Raw genomic sequence first — 22,002 nt, 5'->3', positions numbered from 1 at the left:
CCACCGACTGGTATGGAGTGTGGTTCTTCGTGGTTTTAAATCTTATTTACTATTACAACAATCAAATTCTATTTATTAATTTAGTGCTTTTGAAAAATCTAATTATAATTTTAATATGTTTGCTACCTAAACTTCTTTGCAAAGTATCTCTCAAAATAAAATTTTCTTTAATACCTACAAATTCTCTCCTTAAAATTGTTCTTTCTTGTTCATGTTTCTGACACTTCAATATTACATGTTCTATTGTTTCCTCCTCTCCACAATAATCACATTTTCCTGTATTATGTTTCTTTATCTTGAACAATGTAGAATTAAGTCCTGTATGTCCTATTCTTAATCTTGTAATTAATCTTTCCTCTTTTCTACTCCTTCTTCCAGTTCTTACTTCTCCTACTATCTTGTTGATTCTGTAAAACCATCTTCCTTTCTTTTCTTCATCCCACCTTTTTTGCCACTCTTTCCTGATTCTCTGTTTAATTATATTTCTTGCCTCTGACCTACTAATATTTATTATAAAGCTAATGTTGTTTTGTGTTGCCTTCTTTGCCATCCTGTCCGCCTTCTCATTCCCTCCAACTCCTACATGTGCTAGTACCCATAAAAACACTAATATTAATCCCATTCTTTGTATTCTAAAGTATGTTTTATTTCCAACAAAATGTCTGGTCTACCCTCTGAATGATTATGTTTTAAACTTAATAATGCTGAACTTGAGTCTGAACAAATGATTGTTTTTAATGGTTTTATATCCTCCACCCACTGCACTGCTAACAATATTGCTAATAATTCTCCTGAATATACTGATAATCCATCTGTAATTCTCCTTCCTACTTTTATTTTAAATTCTGGTATTACAAATGCTACTCCTATTTTGCCTGTAGCCTTCTTCCGGTTGTCACCTTTTACGTCATCAAAGAACCGCCTACATAGATTTCACTTCCTGCTGTTAGCAATGCCTGAGCGGCTTGGTTTTTACCATCAGCTCATGTAAAAATAAAACAATCCTCACTCGTTTTTTCACCATTCTCATTAAAAACAAAACGGATACAAAACATTTTATGTATCTTGAGATTTATTTAGCAAAACACCTTAAAGACAATGACAGGTGATGCATGAGAAAACAAAACAAAATTAAAAGCTTGGTCTCTAAAAAAAAAGCAGAACACCGTAATAACCAAAAACTAAGAACACATCAGCCGTTACAATTTACTAACTAAAATAACATTTACTTTTACAAATATCTACTAAACTAAGTATAGTTGAAGGAAACATCTGATGATACAGAATGTTTTAGGCATTAATGACTAAATCGTCTGATACAACACAGAAGCATGAATTATGCGTTCCTATCAACCCTAACGTCAATCTCTCTTCCATTTAGACGATAGCCGTTCATGGTCCTGCAGGCGCGCTCGGCAGTTTCAGGGTTGTCAAAACGGACCACGCCACAGCCCTTGGATTTCCCGTTTTCCATCTTGATATCGGCATACTGGACCATTCCTGCGAGGAGAAAAAGAAAATGGGTTGTTCATTAAAAATCCTTTTAGATGGGAAATTTCTGTCCAATACCTGCTCAGACAGGCAAATATTTGGAACTTTGCTAGTCTTTAATTTTTTATTTCCTTCTGGGAAAGAAAAGAACCTTACCGCATGTGTTAAAGGTGTCCTTCAGCATCTTCCAGGTGAAATCAAATGGCAGCTGAAAACAAACAAAATCCATTTTAAGTTCAAAACTCTGACACTTAAACACTTTGTAAATAAAGACAAGCTTCTGCAAACTTACATTTCTGACAAAGATTTGGCATCCCTTCCTCATGTTGCCTCCCCCACTTCCAGGCCCTCCGGCTCCGGCTCCTCCAAAGGAATTTCCACCAAATCCACGATCCATATCTCCGGAGCGATCAAACTGACCACCAACACCTCCAGATCCCATTCGGTCCATGCCAGAGCTCATGCGGTCAAGACCACCAGAAGAGAAACGGTCAATTCCTCCGGCAGACCCCATGCGATCGAAGCTGCTTCCCATTCTATCGAGCCCGGTGTTGCCCATGCGATCCATACCCATGGAGGAGCCAAAGTCCATGCTGCTTCCCATGCGATCCAGGCTAGATGGGCCAAGTCGGTCAAATCCTCCAGGGCCGAGGCGGTCCATGCTTGTCGACATACGGTCCAGGCCTGGTCCAAGCCTTTCCATACTCGGCCCCAGGCGGTCCATCCCAGAGCCCATACGGTCAAAGCCAGATCCCATCCTGTCCAGGTCAGACACACGGTCAATCCTCTCCATGCCCATTCGATCCATTCCACCAATGCGATCCAAACTGCCTCCCAGGCGGTCCATTCCAGAGCTCATGCGATCCATGCCGAGGGAATTTCCTGCAGAGATTAACACAAGACAGCAAGGTATGATCAACTGAGCTCAAGAAAGGGTTACAGGGGCTTTGGAACAATCCAGTAAGTACTAACCCATTCCTCTTTCAAAGGAGTCTCCAAAATTATTGCGAGACATTCCCATTTCATTTCGCCCAAATTCCCTGTCAAAAGCACCACCAATCCCACGGTCCATCTCTGACAATGCAAGAGATGAAACCATTAGAAACATCCAGCAAGACGTGAAGAGAACCACGCCTGCTTTGGAGTGTTAAGCGACCCTCCACTCGCACTTACCATTCATTCTTCCCATTCCTGAAGAACCAAAACGATCCATGTTCATTCCGCCAAAGTTGTCCATTCCTGAAAACATTGATGAAATGTCTTGATGCCAAATCTGTTGCTCAGGTTTAACAGTAAAGAATTTAATCTCACAAGACTAAAATTTATAGGTGCAGACTTATAACTTACCTCCTCCAATGCGACCGCCGACGTTGCCAAATCCCATACCATCCACTCCTGAAACAGAGAAAAGTGTAAGAACCCAGTTTCCCTAGTCTTACTTAAGTAAAAGAAAACTAGAGTTTGTTACCTCCAGGACCCATGTTTCCCATCCCACCACCACCGCCACCTCTGTTGAGCATGGTAGCATCGATAGGCTGACCACCGGGACCCAGGCCCAAACCAATACCACTCAGGCCACCTGGTTTCAGGGTGAAAAAGGGTAAATCTTTAAACTCCTGTTTGCTAAAAAGTGCATTTTTCCAATAACCAGATGGGATAAAAACTTTCTGTATAACTAGACATTAGTCATCTCAGTGACTAATAATCCTACATATGGACCCAGCTGGGAAAAGCACTTAATTTTTCAGGGACTCTCAGCAGGGTTGTCACCATACTAAAATTTCAAACTAAATACAGATACTAAGGAAAATACTCGTTACCGCAGCAACATTTTCTCAAGGCACAGGGTTCTTTGTAGTTAAGAGAAAAACATATAAGTCACAATATGACAATATGTTAACTTCCTTCATTAGGGCGAGACCAATAAATATGGAGCAAATGAACTTCCACTTAGAAAAATATATAATTTAAGTGTCAGTTCCCCGTTTGGCAAAACAGTTAACATGACACTTTGTACAAGTGTTGATATTGTTCATAAAAGTATGAAACTTTGATTCAGTCATGTAATTATTTTATTATAATGGTTCATCTTTAGTGTGACACTGGATGCTTTCAACTGCTTGTCAGTATGATGTAATACAAATAAATGTTAATGAGGGACAAATAAAAGAATCGTTCGACAATTTATTTTCTCCCCGTCGTCTCTGTCTTGATGAAGTACCTCAGAGCAGCGCCTTGGTTGGTCGGCTAAACAGATTAGCATGTGTATTTTTTCTCGCAGTACTTTAAGTTTAAAACTTCCAGCGGTAACTCAGGGAGGGGAGCGCTCAGTGTCTGTTTAGTAGTGCTGCTGCAGTTTATACTAGTTTTTATGCAAATGAGCATCTTTGAAAAATGTATTTTTTAAATGACATCCCTACTCAGCACTAAAATATTCAACCCACAAGTTTTTTGCCATTACTGCTGGAATGATTTAGACAATTTAATAATTCAGAAATTTCTGGCGTCATGAAAGCAAGCACAATGTTTGTTTAAAGCGTTCTTACGGGGAAGAGAGGACCCTCTATCTGGTTGCCCAAAATCTTTAGGGAGGGATTTCTCATCCTGAAATAAAGACACAAAAACATATTTAAACTGGTGCTTATTGCAAAAAAAAAGGGATCTAGCAAACAAGGCTTTGCAACATACCAGCTTGACATGCATGGTCCTGTTAAATAAGAGCTGCCCATTGAACATAGCTGTAAGATAATTAAGGAAATACACAAGAGATGCCAGGAAACAAGAGGTCAAAGTTAAGAATGATGTGTATTTAATATGATAAAAAGGATACAGACAGCTTGGACTGCTTCAAGGGGCATTTCAAATGTCACTGTGCCCATGCCTCGGCTTTTCCCATCCCTGTCCTCCAAAATGTCGGCCCTTAACACAACGCCTGCCATGCCGAACACTTCTTTCAGCTTCTTCCATCCCACTTTGTAATCCAGCTGTAACAACAATTGAGATCATTTAGAAAAGTAAGACTGGCCTCTAGTTTTTTTTTCAGTGTGATGCAACAGCTTTATATAAAACACTATAGTTGTCAAGAAAAGCATTGGAACCTTTTATTAATGTTTAAGCTCACTTCATATAAATTCAGTAATTTAAATATTAGCTGTTTAGGTCATGTTCTTATTGCCTAAAATTCACCATTTGTTTGAAATTCAAATACAACAAAAAGTCTAAAACTGTGGAAGACTCACATTGGCCACAAAAACAGTGTTTCCAATCCTGCCAGTCTGAATACCGTGAATGATCTCGTTGGGGATGTTGGGGTTGTTCAACAGGCTGGGAGGAATGTTGACCAAGGGGCCTCCTGGTCCAGGTCCCATGCCCCCCATACCACCCATTCCTCCATGGCCTCCTGGGTGACCTCCACCTTGTTGAGACTTGCTAATCTCTCTCTGAGCAATGATACCATCAGGGTCCTTAGAGGGGGAAAAAAAACGTAAAAACACTCACTAATCAAGCTTTTCGGACTGTAGCTCTAGAGAATGATAAATCAGAAATTTGTCTCCTCTTTTTATCCGTACCTCCTTTACTTTAAGAGGCCGTCCGTTGAGGTTATGCTTGTTGACATTTTCCACCGCTTTCTTCATAAGTTCTTCCGTCCTGAACTCAACAACACTAAAAGAAACATTTCAACAGAGAATTGTTGGGAGCTACTTTCTTTTACCAACAGATATTAACAGAGGATAATTGTGAACGTAAATGGAATATACTTACGCACAACCCTTTTTGATTGAAGTCATCGGAACAGGCAATACAAAGCAAAAAACACAAATGAAATTAGAAATGAAAATATTTAACAGGTTGTTAAACTGGCATGTAGAAAATAGATACAACATGCACAAGGAAAAGTGAAACACACAGAGCTTAGTCTTGGCAAACACTATGTAAATTACATTGAAAAGTCTCCCCAACCAGTCAGTGCCAAAGCCGGTATAGTGGAAAATTCAGTTTCTCTTCTCAAAACATCCGAAGGGAAGAAACTCCACAATACGATAGGTTTCCACACCATTACAGCATTTTAAAAAATGTATCTTTTCCATTGAAACAGTTTGATGAATTACATTTAACAAAACCATCTAACAGCTTTGTAACAACATCTTGCCGAGTAAACCCCTTACGATCATAAGGAGCAAATCCAGCAACCAAAAGAGAAATTGTCAGCTAATGCTGATCCACAGGATTGAATACAAGTAATGCTGTTTTAAAAGCATCAACACTTCAGGATGGCCTCAAATCAGTGGCACCGACAACACCACCTAAAACACGCCTCCAGCATGTTACCATCTCAAGAACTCCACCATGTTTCTATTTCTGAACAATTCCCGGCAGTATAACTAAAGAAACCAAGGCTGACAAACACATGTTTGTCTAGGTTTAATCAGATATTTTGATTGTATGTATTTGCACTTACCCTTGATTTTCCTTCAGCGTCCATTAAGTGTTCCACGTACGTTACCTCACCCACTACAAATCAGATTCCAGAGACGACACACACCAAGGGGAGAGAAGCCGAGAGAACAATGGGGGTTTAGAGCAGAAACAAGGACGACGGCCGGTGACAATGAGCTCAGACTGCTAGAGTCTTGAGCTGTCCCCCAGCACCTCAGCAGCAAATACAGTACAGGTCTACAAAAACAAGTTTAGATCTTTAAAAAAACATTTAATAAGACTTCTTAGTCTGTCCTTGTGAGAATTCTCCAGAAACAACAAAGCAATAGATTGAGGAAACCAACTGTTGAAATGACCAACAGCCTTCTGATTTGGCTAAATCAGTGAAGACCACCTTCGCCTTGTAGTTAACTGACCATACAATTTCAAGTTAGAGAAACCCCATACAAATCCTCAGCCTATTTCAGGGCAAACCTAGTGGTTCTTGGTCAAATTTAGCCATTTTAAGCCTCACGCTAAAGCATCAAAACATTCTCATCAGCTGAGCCTGAACAGAGACCTACAACTACAAAAGTACCGTGTACTTCATGACGACCAATTCTAGGGGAAAGGATTCTTCTTTAACTCTGGACCTGTTCCGATGGTTCAGAAATGCAAAAAAAGTAACTAAATTTAAAAATATCCAAATCAATGGCGACCACTGCCAATGTTCCAGGTCACATGTCTGTTCACCAAATGGACGTCAGTGACCAAACCTCTCGAAACAAGGACAGAACAAAAAGAAGCTCCTTTGTTTTGTAGACCTGTACCCCACAGAAATCCTCAGCAAAGAGCTGTGTGTGGCACAACACGGAGATCTGCTGAGAAAACATTTGCTTGTCAAGGTCACACCTAAAAAAGAAAATGCAATTTAACTCAACAGTTGACAGAAAACGAACACTTGGCCCTCCTTCTCCAAAAAGACTTTTCCCTTTGTAACACATTCTTTAGCTTAAAGGTTCATTGCATGTGATCAATTCCGATATCCCATAACTATTCAACTCTTCATGCACATAAAACCTAATGTAATCATTGCAGAATTCAAAATTGCTGCACAAACCTACTTAAAATTGGACGTGTTTCCAACAATTGAACCACATTTTACATAATTTCAACATATACGGACAGTTACATACTCCAACTGATAGAAAGACATTCCTTGTTTCAATATGAGTCTATAAAATGTATCCATTTTTTATTTCGCTCATTAGTGTAAACCTCGTAATGCCATTCAAGATCCCAATCCATGGGATTTTCACATTAATCAACTTGCTTTAATAAGTACAACCTCCATTTCACAAACACCTCGAAGGTTACAATAACCTCGGTGGCGACTCCATGTTCAATCCAGGTGCACAGCAATTGTACAAGTTTCCAGCAACTCCTTAGTTTGTGGTGATGTTCCAAAAAACTACCAAAAAATTGGAGTACCACTCCGAAAAGGCCTTCAGAAGTGATGCGGTCAAACAAATTGACCCTGGATCCAGATCCCTAAAAAAAAACCTGACATACGTGTCTTACCAAAACACCTTACCTTTCTCTTTCATCAGGTCTTTGAGGGCTTGCCATTTCACATCATAGGGGATGTTACTGACAAACACTCTGTATCTTTTGTTTGCGTTGCCATAGGGTTCGTAGCGACCACCTCCACCTCTCTTTGGGGGTCTCTCCTTCCTGCTTGAACTGGACTCATTCTTGGGTTTTCCATTAACTTCCCTGAAGCAAACAAAAAAAAAACAATGATTCAAATTTAAGCAATATTCCTGCAAAACAAACACGAAACTGGTGATTTTAATTTAATTACCATTTTACGGTTTTTTTTCTACTTTTTCAAACAAATAAAAAATTTATATTTCTTCTACAAAACGTGGAATATATTCTTCCACCTACAAGTTACTTATGGCTGTAAATCGACATGACTACGGTTTAACCACATGGCAAGGCCCCTAAACGTAGGCCTTAGAATAAGAAGGCAATAGGATAAGTTATAGAAATCTAGATCGGAACAAAAAGGGAATTTTTTTTCTTGCCCCTTACTTTGACAATATCTTGATTAACATGACCAAGTGTCTGCGCTAACAACCGGGTGTGAATTCAAACCCTTGACTTAGATGGCGCCAGGAAATAGACGGACCCCACATCCCAGCCCAATTTGGTGATTTAAATGAATTACAATAAAACAAAAGCATCTCGTCGTTTAATGAGCAAGTTGCCTCATTACATTTTCATGAACAGATGTATGTCTTATTTGAAGGAACATAGACCGTGATATATTTTAGCGTTTATAAAACCGTTAGCCCTAGCTAGCTACAACAAAGACGACGCCGACGTATGAACTCACTCCTGCTGCTGCTGTTGCTGCTGCTCCGGCTGCGTCTCGGTAGTTGTCTCGGTGTTATTTTCACCCTGCTCGCTCGACATTTTGTTGCTCTGATGAAGGTTTTGACAAACCTAAAATTCTTACAGCAAATCAAGAAGGCCGGTATTACCAGGTCGACTGACTTTAATAGCGCGGTATGCTTTTGGCTATTACGAAAATGGCGGAGCTAAAACTGGGAGCAGTTTTAAACGGTCTACAACTCCTTCCGGTGGCTGGTACTAGTCCGGGATTTCAAATAAAGAGCACCATCCTATTTTTACCAAAACGCCACAAACATCCGTTATTAATACGTTTGTAGCTCTATTGGAACTTGGCTGTAATGAAAGATTTTACTATTAAATGTTTTTACATTATATTTATTACGTATTTAGGTTTAAATGCGACTAATGATGCCTTTATATATAAAAAATGGCCAAACAGTGAAATAAAATCGAATAGAAGAAAATTATAATTTTGTAATTAAAACAGTTTTAAGACAACCTTTTAAATGTAATAGATACGAAAGATGCTGTATGTTGTTTATCAATATATGTTAGTTTTTACGTGTTGGTAAAAAAAAAAATCTACATTTGCTAAAAAATAATATTGATAGAAAAATAACACGATTTCCTGCTTTCAAAAGAGTGACAGGATGTACTATTTAAGGCAGACATCAAATGTGTCGTGTGTATGTAAATAAATGTGAAAAAGGATTTACATCTAAATAATAAGATAAGGGACAACAATGATTAAGGGAACAATTAAAAGTACAGTATTATTGGATTAATCACCTACACCCATGAAAACCATAATAATCTCAGTCAGTCACATCAGATGACTGCTCATCACAATCAGAATATCCTTTGTTGTCATTGTCATGAGTACAACGAAATTGGAGGGAAAAGCTACCTGGTCTGTTCATGAGAAATAAACTATTTATGTAAAATAGAAAAATAGAAGCAGTTCTTAAAAAGATATAATAAAAACACATGTACACACGTTCATACTGATTGCACATTTCCATTGTTGCATCTGCTTTTACATTCTGGCTGTGTTGATTTTAGCTATTCCTGTTGGTCAGGTCCTCTTCAATGTGGACTCCCAGGAAGCAGAGGTCAGCTGCCATCTCCTCGTAGCCCCCGCTGATAACCAGAAATGTCCATTGTCCCTTTTCCTATAGTCCAGTATTATCTCCTTGGTCTTGGAGATGTTGAGCAGCAACTTGTTCTCTGTGCACCACAATGTCAGCTGCTTCACCTCGTCTCAATAGGCGGACTCATTCGCTTATAGAGATGTATGTTGACCCAGTCTGACCCTCTGGCTATGACCCAACAGGAAGCTGTGGATCCACATGCAGGTGGAATGTGGCAGTTCAATGTCCCTCAGTTTGTCCAATGTCCATGGAGGGCTGTGGCTACAGCATTCTCAGTGGATCCATTATCACTGAAGGCAAACTGGTGGGTTTTGAAACATTTTAGAAGGAATGATGTGAGCCCTGACCAAATGTTCAAAGAATTTTATGACCACTGGTGTGAGCACTGACACCCAAGGTCCAATCATGAAGGCTGGAGATGTGGGGTTTCTTGGTCAAAAGGACAATGATGGAGGATTTAAGACAGGGTAGGATAGTGGACTGGGACAGGGACAGAATAATAATCCTGGTGAGGACTTCTGCCAGTTGGTCAACAAAGTCCCTCAGCACCAATCCTGTGACGGACCTTATTTTGCTGCAGGTTCCTTCCTGTTACTTTCCATTGTTGCCATATGCTCACTCAGGATGAAGGATTGTTGCAAGTCAATGACTACAAGCAATAGGCTGGGTTTTCATAGACTGATATCTTTTATCAGCTGACATTATAAACCTCAATATAACTATGATTGAATTGGAAGGTATGTAATTTATGTTTGCATCTGTCAATCAGATTGGGTTGTACTGGAATGATTTGAATCACTGTGTCTTTATAAATTAATATGAATTGGACCTGTCTTGTAAACTAAATTGATTTAAATAATCATCAAAAAAAAAAATAAATAAATAAATCAGGGCTCAAAACCAATAAGTTGGGACGTTTAGAATTTTCAGCAGTTGTGCAATATCGTTTGATAGGATTCAACCTGGCGTTGAGCAGAATGTGATATAGTATTGTGAAATTGTGAATTATAATTTAATGTTATTTAAATAATAAGCAAATAACGCCCCTCATGCTAGAGAGGAACAAAAAGTCGGCTTTAGGTCACAGGAGGGTCAAGCTGTTATCAGAACACTGTAGTGCAAATGGAACTGGTAAATCTTTAAAGGGAACTTGTTGGAGGTTTCAAACAAACGTCTTCAGTGATCTATTTTTTAAAGCTTTGCTAAAAACAATTGTCTTTATCTGCAGATTTCCCTGTCAGGTCTAGAGGGACTGCTTGTGTTACATGGTCATTGGGTGAGACAGCACCCTGGACAGCTCATTCTATAACTCTAATATAATCTACATATAAATTAAGACAATATATAAATATCTAAAAATATACAAAAAATGTAAACTTTTGATTTTAAAAACGCAACAAGTGTGGTGGCCTAAAAAAAGCTCCCTCATTACCGTTTTCCTCCACACCACAAGGTGGCGACTGTCAATCCCTCTCAGTGTAGTCACAACGGCATGATCGGCGTCAGTGTTTAGCTAGCTACCGCTGTGACTTCAACAATAAATGTTTTTTTCGTTGTTTTCTAAATAGTCTACGCGTATTTCATGAGCTGAAGTAGTAACAGTAACGACATACAAGTATTTTCACTTATTTACCGTATTTTGTGGTAAAACGCTTGAGAAATGATTGGGTTGCGTTAGCATTTAGCTTTGTTGGGATCTGTTGTACTGTAACGTCCAGGGAATGAATGAGCGCCTGTAAATTAGTGAACGGCAATTCTGTTTGACGGGGTTGGAAGAGGCGTTTATAAACAGCATAATACACATCATATAACTATGGCTACCGGTGCTGATGTTCGGGATATTCTGGAGCTTGGCGGAGCAGATAATGATGGTCCCATCAGTAAGAAAGATCTTATCAACTCGGATAAGGTGAGAAAAAGTTTATACAGATCAAGATTTGTCCGAGTAACGGTTTATTCTAGTAAAGTAGAATAACATTGAAAATTTAATTTATTTCAACAATTCAGCTTATGTATATTGCATCGATTAACTACACACAGGGTAATATGTTTTGTTTGATTCTGTTAAGTTTGACGTTTATGACTTACAGCTATGAACACCGAAAATCCGGTTTCCCAGAAAGTTGGAATGTTATATAAGACAAAGAAAACAGTTTTTAATACAGAATTGTAATGTGATCATGACGAAGAATGCTGCCTGGAAAGTTGTCCAACAGATAGTTATTGACACCCTCTACAAGGAAGGTAAGCCACAATGATGTCACTGCTAAAGAAGCTGGGCGTTCCCAAAGTGCTGTTTCCAAACATATTAATGAAAAGTTAAGTGGAAGGAAAAAAATGTGATACCAAAATGTGCATAAACAATAGGGATAACCACAGCCTTGATATGGATTGTGATTGTCACATGGATTGTGAAGCAAAGCTCATTCAAGCGTTTGGGGGAAATTCACAAGGACCGCAGCTGGAGTCATGGCTTCAAGGACCACCACACATGGTCATACCTTGGACTTATTAAGTGCTGCATTCCCTGTGTTTAGTCACTCCTGAACCAAAAAAACATCACAAATTCTTACTTGGGCTATTGAGAAAAAGGACTGGACATTTGGTCCAAAGTCCTCTTTTCAGATTAAATAAAATGTTTTGTTTCATTTGGAAATCAAGGTCCCATAGTCTGGAGGAAAAGTGGCGAGACAAAGAATTTAAGGTGCTTGAGTGTCTAGGGTTAAGTTTACAATTGACAATGATTATTTGGTAAGCCATGTCATTATCTGGTCCACTTTGTTTATCCAGTCCAACGTGAAGGCAGTAGTCTAGCTGGAAATCTTAGAACAGTTCATGATTCCTACTGCTGACGAACTTAATGGAAATGCAGATTTCATTTTCCAGCAGCACTTGGCACCTGCCCACAATACCAAAAGTACTCCAGGACTTTGGTGTTACTGTGCTGGATTGGCCAACAAATTTGCTTGAAATAAATCCCATTTAGAATCTATGGGGTATTGTTAAGAGGAAAATGAGAGATGTCCAGATCCAACAGTGTAAAAAAGCTGAAGGCCCTCTATTAAAGCAAGCTGGGCTACCACTAAACCTAAACAGGGCCACAGTCTGATTGCTTGCATGTCACACCTCATTGATGCAGTGATTCATGCAAAAGCAGCCCTGGCCCGAGATTCAAATGCATTTACTATACAATACATCAATCTACTTTTCAGTAGGCCAAAATTTGTGTTTAAACATTTCTGTTTTATTAGTCTTTTGTCATATTCCAACTTTCTAAGAAACTGAATTTTGGGTTTTTATTAGCTGTAAGTCATAATCATAAAAATAAACACCTGAACATATCACTGTGTATTATATATATATATATATATATATATAATACTTTCACGTTTTAAATTAAAACACTGAAAGAAATTAACTTCTCAAGATAGTTATTGACTTGAATTTACATTTCAGGTCATGTTCATAATTATCATAAACAGGTGTCATGTATGTAACACTTCCCAAATTATGAATTCAGTTGATCTTAACAAAATGTTTGTTTTTTCCATCACTCACTGCAGAAAAAATCCAAGAAAGCAGCCGAAACGCTCACCTTCAAGAGACCAGAGGGAATGCACAGAGAGGTTTATGCTCTGCTTTATTCAGATAAGAAGTACGCATTTTTCCAAAAAATCATATCTTTTCGCATTCTTTCGTTGTTATATGATCTCTTTAATTGACATCACATCTTGATAATTCTTGGTGTGATGTGTTTAAACTGCTCTTTTTTTTCAGGGTGAAATGGTTACACCACAATCAGCTTCCATGCAAAGTCTTTGAACCAACTATTAATTGTAAATCTTTGGTGGATTTTCTGGAATCTTCACGGAATTAAAATGTTTACATACAGGCTCAAATATATACATATATATATACATAACCTTAATATACGGTTAAATGTCCCTTAGCAAGTTGATTAGAAATACAACAGAACAGGTTTTTGGAGTTCAGCAAGGATGTGGGATAATCCTGGCTGCATATTTGACCACAAAGTGCTTTTAAGCTTGGTTGGTTTCCGCCAGAAGCTTAATGTTAGTTTGTTTGGAATCGTTGTCAAGGTGGAACGCCTGATTGGATGCCTGGATCATAAGGACAAACTCGGTGTCTTTAAAAAGACCTCAAAGACCTTAATATTGGGTACAATCAGAAAAAGCAGTATTTGCTAAGTTTGTGCACACAAAGAAGGAATTTGGCTTAACTCAATAAGGACATTTTTATTGTACAGAAATAACAGAAAAAAAACATGCAAAGTACTAGAGATTGAAATACCGAGTCTGCCATCCGCAGCCATATTGGATCATTCTTTTTGATGCATTGGATACCATTACTATAAAAGCTTTGTTGTCCCCTATTTATCTATAGAGATGCACCCCCTCTGCTACCTAGTGATACCACTCAAGGTTACAGGACTGTCAAAGCCAAGCTAGGATGTAAAAAGGTTCGTCCCTGGAAGTGGATGCCTTTCACCAATCCAGCTCGCAAAGATGGGGCCATTTTCCACCATTGGAGACGGATGGCCGAGGAGGGGAAGGACTATCCTTTTGCTCGTTTTAACAAGGTATGCTTGACCCGTCCCTTGGCAGACATTCAGGACAAACACAAAGAAACATTTGCATTGTGTCCCACTTTTTGAATGAGCTCATACTTCTTTTTTTATGATCTTTCTGTTTTCCTGTGTGCATGTCCAGGCGGTGCAAGTGCCAGTGTATTCAGAGCAAGAGTATCAAATGCATCTTCATGACGATGGCTGGACTAAAGGAGAGACAGACCATCTCTTTGACCTGTGCAAGCGCTTTGACCTGCGCTTCGTAGTCATCCATGACCGCTATGACTACCAACAATATAGAGTAAAGGCCCAGACCTTCAATTCCAGAACTGGTATTTACAATAAAATCCCAAAACCGAGACATGTATTTGGAATAATTTTTCTCAATTTGTGCACTTTAAGAAACGCTCCATAGAGGACCTGAAAGAACGATATTATAACATTTGTGGTAAGCTGACCAAGGTCCGTGCAGCATCTGGGACCGAGCCCAAGATCTATATCTTTGATGCTGGTCATGAAAGGCGCCGAAAGGAGCAACTGGAGAAGCTCTTTAATCGCACACCTGAGCAAGTTAGTAAACTTTTACCTATTCTTAAAATCGGATGAAATCTGAATAAATTGCAGCATTTTTGACAAGTTAGTTTATTTCAGAAACTCCTTTAATAAGTGACAGTTATACATCTTGTGTTTATTTCTGTTTTTTTATGAATATAGTTTAACGCTACTGAGAACCCAAAATCCAGTCTCTCGGAAAACAAGAACATCACATGTTAAAAGCATTTTCAATACAGAAATATCAGCCAACTGTAAACTATTTCGATGCAATGTATATTATATGTGGTTAGTATTTTGCTGCACCATCATTTATATCAAGTAGGGTGCTTTAACTTAAGAACATCCCAGAGTGGGACTTGCTGTGGGTCTACAACTAAATGTAGAAGAGAAGCAAGAAGCACAACCCTAACCCCTCACCCTAACAAATATGTTAAAGAGGGCACTGGTTGTTGACAAAATGTCTTCATTCAGTCCATCACATGGTACTTACTGATACTAGAGTATTTTCTGTAATGAAAGCTGACTGTATTAGCTAACCCTTTTTTTAAACATAATAGCACACAACTTATTTCAATCGCTTTTTAAACTCACCTCATAGTCCCAAATTATTGGAAATGTCCTTCCAAATCACAGCTTTTTTGTTTAAGTCACTTTAATCTTGTGTCAAAATGTCCAAATACTGAGACCAGCTTTTCCTCCTTTCTATTTTTATGAACATGTAGCAGGTTGACTCTGATTTGAGGAGCCCAGATGTCGTCGCAGACCACTGCAAGTTCTAAGCAAGGCTTAGGGCAGAGTGCAACAATAGCTGCGCTCTGCCATCGAGCAACACATAGACAATGATGGGCCTAGAAGTGGTGGCAGCGTCTGCTGGTCCCTATGTGAAATCAACCTTACTGTAACAGTGTAGCGTGGCATGCAAGGCAACCAGCATGTAGCTCTGCTGAGGTTCTATGGAAGCCCAGCTTGATTTAATAGCTGCCTTCAGCTCGTTTGCATTGCTGGTTTTGGTGTCTATATTTTCCTCATGACATTCCTGTATAGACTTGCCATGGGGTTTAGGTCAGGTTTTGTTGAACAGTGATGAACAGTGATGCCAAAAATAAAAATGCACCTCTTTTGTTTGTCCTTTAGGTGGCAGAAGAGGAGTATCTAATTCAAGAGCTAAGGAAGATTGAGAACAGGAAGAAGGAGCGCGAGAAGAAAGCCCAGGATCTGCAGAAACTCATTAAAGCAGCCGACACGACTACAGAGTTGAGGCGAGCTGAAAAGAGGGTTTCCAAGAAGAAACTTCCACAAAAAAGAGAAACAGAAAAACCAGTAAGCAATGCAACTGCACAAAAAGTTAATAACATAAAATATAAATCAGTTTTTTTTATCATTTCATTTTATCCTGTTTCAGCAGATGGGACTCAAATATCCTTAAATTTCTCTTTTTGTTTCTAGTTTGTAAATCATTTCATCAAAGTAACAAATTACTCAAACTTGTCCCTGCCCTTTTATTTGATTTTGTTCCATGTCAATCCAAAGTTCAAAATAAAATCAAATATCATGTGTTACAAATATTTTTTTCTCCAGGCTGTTCCAGAGACCGCTGGCATCAAGTTCCCTGACTTCAAGTCCGCCGGTGTCACCCTGCGCAGTCAGAGGGTGAGTGTTGCTTGTTCTGGCTGCTCAACTAACCTGCTGGTGACGGAAAACTTAACCCCTGCTTTTAAATCCCTATTGGGAGTCTCAGAACTCTTCTGAAATAAAAATACAATTTTAAGCTGCGCTAGTCAGGAATAACTATAGCTTTCTATAAAAAAATATATAACATTTTAAAGCCATGGAAACATTGTAGAAATGGCCACAAGGTTTTTTTTTGTTAGTTTTGCCATAATAAGCATCATGGCTCGATGCTACATTTGATGTATGTAGGTAACAGGAGTTTCAAACTTATCTTTTATTATCACTTTGATGATTAAATCTGTTAGTGAACAACTAATATCTGTAAAAGCAGCAAGAGGAGCCTTATTTATCACGAAGACTGATGAGGAGCTTCTGATCTCAATGGAAAATGCATTAGCACAGCTGAGGAAGTAGAGAGCCCCTCTAGCTAATCAGTCAGATGCAGTTCACTGGATAAAGACATTTTGATCTGACCCACTGAAGTGCATTTCATACGAATTAAAAGCCCTGAGGTGGAGCCGTTTATCCTAATATTGCCAGTACCTTAAATCACAGCCCTGCGCTGGTGCCTCTCTCCCTCTCTCTCTCTGTGTTTGTGTGTTATTCAGATGAAACTGCCAAGCTCTGTTGGCCAGAAGAAGATCAAGGCCATTGAGCAGATCCTGGCAGAGCAAGGAGTGGGTGAGTATGAATAAATATTATCAATCAGCGAACATTTTAGAACTGTACACGTTCAGCAGTCCACTGCAGTAAATGCACGTTTGTGTAAAGCAGGAAAAGTGACAACTTCAGTAGATTACCAAGTGTTCCTATGCAGACTAGCAAAAGCATGGAGTTTGATCTTAAGATTTTCCAGGTCTGAATGAGTATGGAAAAAGAAAATATGAGTACAGAAAGTATTTGTCTTTCCAGACTTTACTCTTTACACTTTCCATTTTCTAAATGTTTTTCCCACTTGTCCTCTGACCGTTCTTCCTATTCCCATGCCTTCCTTCCTTCCTTCCTTCCTTCCATTCTTTCGCTCCTTTAACTTAATGTGTCTTGCTTCACATTAGTCCCTATTGAAAGCTGTTTGAACATAAATTGTCTTCTGACATCATAAATCTCCATTTTCAAATAGTTTGTGAATATTTACAGGTAAAAAGTGGTAACATTTGTTCCATTTAACACAATAATGAAAGCATTCAACAAAACTGGTGAATAAACCTTTGGTTTTCACTAAGGCTGCACAATTTATTGCAAATATATCATCATAGCAATATTAGTGTGTGCAAATTCATAATGCAAAGGACTGTTTGGAGTGCAATAATTGTTGCCTAATATATTCCAACTTGTAAGAACTTGCATTTTTCATACCAATGTAATATTTCAGAATCAGCTTTATTGCCAAGTTCGTACATACAACAAACAAGGAATTTGACTCTGGTACACTTTGGTCTCTGGGTTTCATTTTTGTTTTTTTGTGTTATAAGATATATTCTGCATATATCCTTATGTCCATAAATACATATATTCAATATACACATATACAAGGTGGATTTGCAATTTCAGTATGAGGTTGTTTTGTACTCTATTAAATGTTCATCAGAGAAACAGCCTGGGGGAAGAAACTGTCTTTGTGGCGGCTGATTTTAGTAAACAGTGCTCTGTAGCGGCGGCCTGAAGGTAAAGCTCTAAACAGTTTATGTGCAGGGTGTGTGGGGTCAGCAGAGATTTTAGCAGCTCTTTTCTGACCATAGACCTGTATAAGTCCTGGATGGAGGGAAGGTCAGCTCTGATTATTCTCTCTGCAGACCTGATTATTCGTTGCAGTCTGGACCTGTCCTGGTTTGTGGATGAGCCAAACCACACTGAAATGGATGAAGACAGGACAGACTGAATGATGGCAGTGTAGAAGATGACCAGCAGCTCCTGTGGAAGGTTGAACTTCTTGAGTTGCCTCAGGAAGTACAGTCTCTGCTGGGCCTTCTTTTGAACAGTGTCTATGTGTGAAGAACATCTCAGGTCCTCAGAGATGGGGGTTCCTAAGAACCTGAAGTGGTCCACGGCCGATACAGTGTTGTTGAGGATGGTGAGGGGGGTGTATGGGGGTGGTGTTCTCTGAAAGTCCACCACCATTTCCAGTCTTGAGTGGGTTCAAAGTAGTTCTGACAACACCAGTGTACCAGCTGATCCACCTGCTGTCTGTATGCAGACTCATCACCATCCTGGATCAGTCCAATGACAGTGGTGTCGTCTGCAAACTTCAGGAGTTTCACGGACGAGTCCGATGAGGTGCAGTCATTTATGTACAGAGAGAAGAGGAGTGGGGATAGAACACATCCCTGGGGGGCACCAGTACTTATTGATCTGGATTAGGAGAAGATGCTCCCCAGTCTCACCTGCTGCTGTCAGTCTGTCAGGAAGCTGTTGATCCACTGACAGGTGGAGGCTGGGACGTTGAGCTGGGTGAGCTTCTGGTGGAGGATGTCTGGTATGATGGTGTTGAAGGCCGAGCTGAAGTCTACAAACAGGAACCTGGCGTACGTCCCTGGGAGGTCGAGGTGTTGCAGGATGAAGTGTAGACCTAAGTTAACAGCATCATCTGCCGACCTGTTTGCTCGGTAAGCAAACTGCAGAGGGTCCAGCAGGGGGCCTGTGATGTCTTTCAGGTGCTTCAACACCAGCCGCTCAAAGGATTTCATGACCACAGACGTCAGGGCTACAGGCCTGTAGTCATTTAATCCTAGGATGGTGGGTTTCTTGGGCACCAGGATGATGGTGGATCGTTTGAGGCAGGAGGGAACCTCACATTTCTCCAGTGACTTGTTGAAGATCCTTGTGAAGATCGGAGCGAGTTGATTTGCACAGGCTTTCAGGCATGATGGGGAGACGTTATCAGGTCCTCCAGCTTTCTTTGTTTTCATGCGCTGAAAGAGCCTGTTTACCTCTTCCTTGGAGATCTTTAGTGCAGGCAGAGGATCTGAAGGTAGGGGGTTGGTAGCTTTATGGGAGGAATTTGTTCCTGAATGGGATGTGGAGAATATTTAACCAGTTGGACACAGTCTCATGGCAGCAGATGCTCACACTGAACACAAATGACATCGCCCTAAATGCTAAAGGTCACAGAGTTCAGGAAGCATCCTCTTGCCGCAGTATCCTCACAGATGGAAATACTTTTTCAATCAACGTTTTTCAAGCTGAATTTTCATTCCTTTCTGTGCCCAATTTCTTTGGTTCTAGATCTCAATCCCATGCCCACAGAGGAGATTGTCCAGATGTTCAATGAACTTCGTAGTGACCTGGTGTTGCTGTATGAGCTGAAGCAGGCCCATAGCAACTGTGAATATGAACAGCAGATGCTACGTCATCGTTATGAGGCCCTCCTTAAAGCTGGCAGTGGGGCTGGGAGTGGAGGTACCACGGGAGGAGGAACATCTGGAGTCCCACAGGGTGGGGATCTCATTGCTGTAAACAGTACTGCATCATCCACTCCAGGGGCAGAAGCTCAGTCATGGCCCAATGTAGATGATATCAAGGTTGAAGCCAAGGAGCAGATCATTGATGTTGTAGGAGCGCCGCTTACACCTAACTCGGTAAGTATAGACCAATCCAAACTTTTTCTACACTATTGCAAAGGCCTGAGTGAGGATATCTACAGTGTGCATCTTTAAGTTGTTTTAAAATGCTAAAATTATAACGTTAACACCTTAAATTACTTGGAGCTAAAAGCTAATAAAATACTGTTGTTACTCGACACTGATTTTACTTGTACTTTATTTTTACACATACAAAACTTTGAATTGATTCAAAGGCGGTCAACTGTAGCAGCCAAGGCTGAAAAAAATTATTTTACTATGAAATATCCACATGAGTTTTTTACCGTGTAAGAAGGTAAAGAAGAACCAAACCTCGGCTCTGAAACACTTATATTGATTTTAAATAATTCTGTGTAAAAACGATTCAGATATGGGTTGACTGGAGGAACAAGCAGTACAAGTTGGCAATGACAATCACATCATGGATTTAAGATTTTAGATCAGAAGAAATTATAAGATTATAAGAGCACTTCTTCTCTTGTCAGAGTGTACCATTTTATCCACTGTGGCATCATACAAAGAACTCTAAAAACCTGTTCCTGAAGATGTTTGGCATTTTCACCATAGAAATGTTTTGGGTCCCAGTGATAATACATGTTTGTTCCTGTGTTAAGATGTGATATTAGTGAGCTAAACGTGGTTATTCCTTCAAAGAAGGAGGTGAACTCTGACATTCTCTAACATGATTGTCGCTCCGTATCCCATTGCAGCGCAAGCGGAGAGAATCTGCTTCCAGTTCATCTTCAGTAAAAAAGGCAAAGAAGCCCTGATGCAAGCTGTAGCTCATACTGTCTGGAGGACAAACGACTGGGTAACTTATCCTGATGACAGTGGAGTGCCCAGGAGTCTTATGGCCAGACAAGATGGACGCAACCAATGTCCATTTACACAGACACACCACCGACTCCACACACACACACATAAACACAACCTCTCACCTACTAACGAGGCCTCTCCAAACCCTCCCGGTCTGGCCGTGACAAAGGCAATGACTGAGTGACATTTCATTCCATTACCGCTCGTCTCCCTGCCTCCACCACCGGTCGCCCATAGATGAGGCAAGAGCAACTGTAAATTGCAAGGCTGAACTAATCGGGACAGGGTGAAGAAGGTGGGAATGACTGGGTAATTGAAATGAATTGGAATGAAGAGCCAGAGCTGGAGAGTGGGTGGACATGGAACCGCAACGCTCATTGGAGTCATCTGAGGATTTTTTTTTGTAGCCTAATAATGCAATGGTGTTTACTGGAAATGTGTTTTAGTGTTAGCTTGTAGAGCTGGCTTCTTCAAAACCTTTCTCTCTTGGACAACACTTCCATCTTTCTGTTTTTATGTCGAATCATCTTAAGGTTATTTTCTAATTACTTTGAAAACCCTACAGCTTACAAAAAATAAAAAAATAAAAATCACTTTATTTCTAACTGTGTCTAGTTAGTTCTTTTTCAGATGATGTTGACTTGGAGGGTAATAAGTGTTGAATACAGATTTGTTCAGAAAATTGTAGGATCCTGACATTCTTACCTTACCTGTCATCTAAGTTAAGTGACAACTAATGACTTCATTAATATGATAATTAAGCAGAGCCAGTGAAAACTTCATTAGGTTTCCCCTTCTCATAATGTCGCTAATTGCTTGTCAATTATGGTGTTTAGCCTACTTAGGCATTAATTTCTATGCAAATGTGGAATATTTTAGCCAGTAGAGAGAAGCTTTCTGATTTGGGGATATGTGTTCACCAGGTCTTGCAGAACTATTCTTACCCTTTAGATTTTTACATGGTTAAACAACCACAAACATCAATCTACTTTATTGGGATTTTATGCGATTGACCAGAAGTGCAAAACTGAAGTAAAAGGAAAATGATAAGGAAAATGTTTCACCAATACAAAAATGTGTGACATGCCTTTGTATTGTATTCAGTGCTGATACGATAAAACAATATCCCAAACTTTAACATCTCACTGAGCACTTTTCAATCCATAATCTGAAAATGAAAAGGGTGTGCACAATTTCAAACCCAGGCTATATGATATTAAAAACAATCATGCTCAAGTGATCGTATTCGTAAATATGTCAGTGGCGATATAAAGTTGATATTTCCCCCCCTGCTGTCTATCATTTGTGCTACCAG

The 22,002-nt window shown here is 39.6% G+C and overlaps 2 protein-coding genes across 4 annotated transcripts; one reads left to right on the top strand and one right to left on the bottom strand.

The window, feature by feature from the left end:
- Nucleotides 1-1,054: 1,054 nt before the first annotated feature.
- On the bottom strand, nucleotides 1,055-8,550 carry hnrnpm (heterogeneous nuclear ribonucleoprotein M). Of its 3 annotated transcripts, XM_047375322.1 has the most exons (16): nucleotides 8,309-8,550; nucleotides 7,502-7,683; nucleotides 5,951-6,003; nucleotides 5,254-5,261; nucleotides 5,061-5,154; nucleotides 4,731-4,955; nucleotides 4,322-4,475; nucleotides 4,180-4,229; nucleotides 4,038-4,095; nucleotides 2,960-3,070; nucleotides 2,839-2,886; nucleotides 2,665-2,730; nucleotides 2,464-2,565; nucleotides 1,784-2,373; nucleotides 1,648-1,699; nucleotides 1,055-1,500 (listed from the first exon to the last, which is right to left on the bottom strand). In XM_047375322.1, exons 1-16 carry the CDS (start codon nucleotides 8,386-8,388, stop codon nucleotides 1,337-1,339), a joined length of 2,037 nt encoding a protein of 678 aa, XP_047231278.1. In that variant the 5' UTR covers nucleotides 8,389-8,550; the 3' UTR covers nucleotides 1,055-1,336. The 3 variants fall into 3 exon arrangements, with proteins under 3 accessions (XP_047231278.1, XP_047231277.1, XP_047231276.1); XM_047375321.1 differs by lacking the exon at nucleotides 5,951-6,003 and having other exon boundaries at nucleotides 8,309-8,548; XM_047375320.1 differs by lacking the exon at nucleotides 2,464-2,565 and having other exon boundaries at nucleotides 5,254-6,003; nucleotides 8,309-8,548.
- Nucleotides 8,551-10,948: 2,398 nt separating this feature from the next.
- Nucleotides 10,949-21,292, top strand: dmap1 (DNA methyltransferase 1 associated protein 1). The gene is made up of 10 exons (XM_047373805.1): nucleotides 10,949-11,388; nucleotides 13,043-13,134; nucleotides 13,884-14,079; nucleotides 14,210-14,368; nucleotides 14,470-14,637; nucleotides 15,757-15,942; nucleotides 16,201-16,272; nucleotides 16,902-16,974; nucleotides 19,516-19,868; nucleotides 20,582-21,292. Exons 1-10 carry the CDS (start codon nucleotides 11,293-11,295, stop codon nucleotides 20,639-20,641), a joined length of 1,455 nt encoding a protein of 484 aa, XP_047229761.1. The 5' UTR covers nucleotides 10,949-11,292; the 3' UTR covers nucleotides 20,642-21,292.
- Nucleotides 21,293-22,002: the final 710 nt, after the last annotated feature.

This window comes from Girardinichthys multiradiatus, chromosome 9 (assembly GCF_021462225.1).
Source record: "Girardinichthys multiradiatus isolate DD_20200921_A chromosome 9, DD_fGirMul_XY1, whole genome shotgun sequence".
NCBI lineage: Eukaryota > Metazoa > Chordata > Actinopteri > Cyprinodontiformes > Goodeidae > Girardinichthys > Girardinichthys multiradiatus.
The sequence above is the reverse complement of the archived record's forward strand: the minus strand, read 5'-3'. Positions and strand labels throughout refer to the sequence as shown.

Bases quoted from the DNA above. Each gene is read 5' to 3' on its own strand.
- hnrnpm (XM_047375322.1), bottom strand. From the start codon at position 8,388: ATGTCGAGCGAGCAGGGTGAAAATAACACCGAGACAACTACCGAGACG. The intron at 6,004-7,501 runs GTAAGGTGTTTT...TCTGATTTGTAG, and splicing joins AGACCTGATGAAAGAGAAAG to TGGGTGAGGTAACGTACGTG. The intron at 2,566-2,664 runs GTAAGTGCGAGT...TTGCATTGTCAG, and splicing joins AGGAATGGGAAGAATGAATG to AGATGGACCGTGGGATTGGT.
- dmap1 (XM_047373805.1), top strand. From the start codon at position 11,293: ATGGCTACCGGTGCTGATGTTCGGGATATTCTGGAGCTTGGCGGAGCA. The intron at 13,135-13,883 runs GTACGCATTTTT...ATTTATCTATAG, and splicing joins CTGCTTTATTCAGATAAGAA to AGATGCACCCCCTCTGCTAC. The intron at 16,975-19,515 runs GTGAGTATGAAT...CTTTGGTTCTAG, and splicing joins CCTGGCAGAGCAAGGAGTGG to ATCTCAATCCCATGCCCACA.